This window comes from Oratosquilla oratoria, chromosome 2, assembly GCF_046742065.1.
Source record: "Oratosquilla oratoria isolate Oo_2021 chromosome 2, ASM4674206v1, whole genome shotgun sequence".
Classification (NCBI taxonomy): Eukaryota; Metazoa; Arthropoda; class Malacostraca; order Stomatopoda; family Squillidae; genus Oratosquilla; species Oratosquilla oratoria.
Window position 1 is genome coordinate 34083354 of NC_134778.1, and position 3222 is coordinate 34086575.

Genomic DNA, 3222 nt, shown 5'->3' on the forward strand with positions numbered 1-3222 from the left:
TGCGTCTCACTGTTTCTGAGTTGTTTTAACTTTATCATAGTTCTTCCCTGTTCACAACCGCTACTCACCAGATCTTTAGTAAGAGAATGCACTCGCAAAACAAGACCATCTCTACACTATAGAATATATAAAATTCATAGAAATTCATATGGCCGACAATAATGTAAATAAAGGTAACTGTACTGCTAAACACATTAATTATATTAATCTCTTTCGCAGTTAGGATCATTTGCAATAGGACCCCACCATGTGTGACGAGGAAGAGTGCGCGCTCGTTGTGGACAATGGCTCCGGGATGGTCAAGGCCGGCTTCGCCGGTGACGACGCTCCTCGAGCTGTATTTCCCTCCATCGTTGGCCGTCCTCGTCACCCCGGTGTGATGGTTGGTATGGGTCAGAAGGACGCCTACGTTGGTGATGAGGCTCAGGCTAAGCGAGGTATCATGACTCTGAAGTACCCCATCGAGCACGGCATCATCACCAACTGGGACGACATGGAGAAGATCTGGCATCACTCTTTCTACAACGAGCTTCGAGTTGCTCCTGAGGAGTCCCCAGTTCTCCTGACTGAGGCCCCTCTCAATCCTAAAGCTAACCGTGAGAAGATGACCCAGATCATGTTTGAGACTTTCAGCTGCCCCGCCATGTATGTGGCCATTCAAGCTGTTCTGTCTCTCTATGCCTCCGGTCGTACTACTGGGATTGTCCTTGACATGGGTGATGGTGTTACTCACACCGTTCCTGTGTACGAGGGTTACTGTCTTCCTCATGCTATCCTTCGTCTGGACTTGGCTGGTCGCGATCTTACTGCTTACCTGACGAAGATCATGACTGAGCGTGGTTACTCCTTCACCACCACGGCTGAACGTGAAATCGTTCGTGACATTAAGGAGAAGCTTTGCTATGTTGCTCTCGACTTCGAGGGTGAGATGAACGTGGCTGCTGCATCTGCCTCTCTGGACAAGTCCTATGAACTTCCTGATGGTCAGGTCATCACCATCGGCAACGAGCGTTTCCGCTGCCCCGAGTCTCTCTTCCAGCCTTCCTTCCTGGGTATGGAATCAGTTGGTATCCACGAGACCGTCTTCAACTCCATCATGAGGTGTGACATTGACATCAGGAAGGACCTGTACGCCAACAACGTTCTGTCTGGTGGCACCACCATGTACCCTGGTATTGCTGACCGCATGCAGAAGGAAATCACTTGCTTGGCTCCCTCGACCATCAAGATCAAGATCATCGCTCCCCCTGAGCGCAAATACTCCGTCTGGATCGGCGGCTCCATCCTTGCTTCCCTGTCCACCTTCCAGGCCATGTGGATCACCAAGGAGGAGTACGACGAGTCTGGCCCAGGCATTGTCCACCGCAAGTGTTTCTAAACAAATGAATAGCTGACATATCTATCAACTTACTCATTCGTTTTTTCTAAAAACCGAGAAGATCTAAAAGATGCTGAGAATATTGATCAAACGTCTTGTTTGTAAACTTCCAAATAGATGCACGAATTTTCTATTTGTATTTTCTTTAAACCATCTCTGGAAACATAAGACGTCAATACTACAGATCGATTCTTGAGAATTTATCAATATATTTATACTGCAGATTTTTACTAATTTTAACTTACATAAGAACGTTTTTCTTCGTCTCATTATATAATAAACACGAAAATAGAGTTTCATGATCCACACTAACAAATACAATCATTTGTAGGAGATTGATGGGATTGAGAATTGAAATCGTAATTGGGTGAGGGTAAAAATGTTTTAGCATTCATATATTCTTTTTATGTCTAGAGTAATAAAGACGTAAATGTGTGTATGGAGGGAAGGGAAATGGGAGATCAAAGAAACATATACTGTATCAACTTAAAGTGGTCTGATCTTCTTTGTCATTTACAATGGACTACATGGTGAAACAATTTACATATGGGATGCTTCGCCTCACTCAGTGCTTTTCAACAAAGTGGAGTTCATAGCTAAATTTTCTCACATGTTTTTTAACTCCCATTTTTTTCACCAAGGAGATATAAATCACTCGTCTCTTGTAACATATTTTCATTCGCCTAAAACATGCCTACTTTGTGGGGCGGTGTTTCTTGGTCCATTTCTTATACAGTATTTCTATGCTTTTTTTAAACATTCGATAAACTTTAAGGAACATATATAGTAGGGTTTTGAAAAACACTGAGCCTGGCAGAAGGCAGAAAAATGTGATAAAGGCCAACAAAATTTCTCGCGAAAATAACTTCCGCAAAATGGGGAAAGATGGAGACAAGCAAAAATAGTAAATAGAACATACGACAGAAAGTAATAATATTTTCTTCTACTTGATAGCAAAATATGATAATTGATATAAAATTTGGCAAAACCATTACATCTAGTGACAATAATCTTAATTTGGTTTAATCTGATTTTTTTTTCTAAATAGGCATTTGCCTATAACACCTGATTTTAGAAAATCGCATTTTACTGAGTACAAGAGCTTCAGTGCATATATTTGATATAAAGGCTAGATAAAATTGAGAGAAATGCAGGAAGTATTTCAAAACATGTCCACTGAAAGTGCTTGTAGTTATATTACATTTAATTAGAAGTGACCTCCGAATCAATATTGTTCAAAATTGCTTGAAAAACAATGAGTTGTTGAAAAAAGCCAACCATATAAGAAAGACGACTAGGGAAAGGGTAATTAGAAATAAAATCAGCTGATAAGTCTAAAGTACATGAAAATCATATTGGCTCATTCATACTGTACCTTCCAAAGGTTAACACAAAAATTCTAGTTTCGTATTCGTAAATGGAATATCGAAAAAGGAAAGTACTATTTGAGTCATGTATTACGTTGACCAAAAAATTTCTCACTTTTGTAGATATAGTCAAAGAAAGTATTGAGAGGGATATTGAAAACCTGCAATCCAATAAAATACCAGGGCCAGGTGGTCAGCCTTCAAAAACTTTGAAGAATATAAAAACGAAATTACTGTCACGGAACTTTGTTTTTTAATTAATTCTATCACAACTTGGAAATTACCCAGATAATGTGTAATCTTATATTAAAAAAGGAGGAAAGCAGAAGCCATATTACTACAGGCCAAATTTCAAAGACCCTGAGAAATTGACGTACAACGGTGGACAGTAAAACTCATAGCAAACATAAGAAACAAAACATGAGAAAACAGGTTAAAATATAAAACCCTAGTAAAAAAAAAAAAAAAAAAAAAAAT

The 3222-nt window shown here is 39.5% G+C and overlaps 1 protein-coding gene across 1 annotated transcript; it reads left to right on the forward strand.

Moving 5' to 3' along the window:
• The first annotated feature begins 224 nt into the window (after positions 1 to 224).
• LOC143038042 (actin-2, muscle-specific-like) lies at positions 225 to 1405 on the forward strand. Its single transcript, XM_076206908.1, has one exon. It carries the CDS (start codon positions 248 to 250, stop codon positions 1376 to 1378), a length of 1131 nt encoding a protein of 376 aa, XP_076063023.1. The 5' UTR covers positions 225 to 247; the 3' UTR covers positions 1379 to 1405.
• The last annotated feature ends 1817 nt before the right edge of the window (positions 1406 to 3222 follow it).